Source organism: Cynoglossus semilaevis, chromosome 2 (assembly GCF_000523025.1).
Source record: "Cynoglossus semilaevis isolate Cse_v1.0 chromosome 2, Cse_v1.0, whole genome shotgun sequence".
NCBI lineage: Eukaryota > Metazoa > Chordata > Actinopteri > Pleuronectiformes > Cynoglossidae > Cynoglossus > Cynoglossus semilaevis.
The window spans coordinates 2,723,712-2,724,624 of record NC_024308.1 but is presented as its reverse complement, the minus strand read 5'-3'; the positions used below and the strand labels follow the sequence as shown (position 1 = coordinate 2,724,624).

The following is a 913-nucleotide window of genomic DNA, read 5'->3' as shown; positions in this document are numbered from 1 at the left end:
GCGAAGAAACAGGTGCCGATACGTTGGTCTGAACGAGAGCGAACGAGAGAGAGAGAGAGAGAGAGAGAGGACAAGACACTGAGTAAAGCAACTGAAGGCAGAGTATGTAGGAATTGAATATAAACAAAAGCCTTTATATTATGAGTTGTGTCTTTTCAGCTGGTTCCATCCAGTTGTTCGACTTTATATCCCCCCAGATATGTCAACACAGTCTGTGAAACCTCACCTTTGACCTCTCTGTCTGATTGGACACCATTTTGATTCAAAAACTGAGGTTTAAAAACAGCGTGAGTGTCAGGAGAGGAAGCATCTTCATGAAGAGGCAGTGGGAGAGGTCGCTCAGGGTCCTGACTAACTGCAGGCATGTGATGGGCCTCAAATAGAGGTGGTGGTGGTGGTGGTGGTGGTGGGGGGGGTGGTTATTTGTTACAGTTGCCAGGTCAGGGTCAGGGCTTCAAAGAGTGGAGTAAATGGACCAGAAGTCACGGGTACGGAAGACACACACGCCACGGAAGAAGTGGAAGAAACGGGTCATTCATGTGTATGTTTGGAAAGTGAACACCACACACGGTGGACGAGTGTGAGTTATTCAGAAAGTAAAACTAAACAAAGGCTGGAGAGAAGGAGGGAAACAAGTCAATTAACTCGGTAATGAGCCGGAAGTCTGGAATTAATGAGATCCATGTGGAGAAGAACTGGAGACGTCAACTGTACACGTACATGTACACATACATATGTATACACACACATACTGTATATACGTATATCATTACCAAAGCAGATGCACCTTTTTTTCTGAAACTGCCTTTAAGCACACACACACACACACACACACACACACACGTACATGAATGCCCAGAAACTCAACTCTAAAAAAGTCCCACTGGAACGACTGAGCTGGAGGCATGCTGGG

At 45.9% G+C, this 913-nt stretch overlaps 1 protein-coding gene across 1 annotated transcript in view; it reads right to left on the bottom strand.

Annotated features, from left to right (window-relative positions):
• fbn2b (fibrillin 2b) overlaps window positions 1–913 on the bottom strand; it is an 88,479-nt gene that overhangs the window by 21,252 nt on the left and 66,314 nt on the right. Inside the window, 1 exon segment of the mRNA XM_025053476.1 lies at window positions 3–28. Within this exon segment, the coding sequence (XP_024909244.1) occupies window positions 3–28 (26 nt within the window).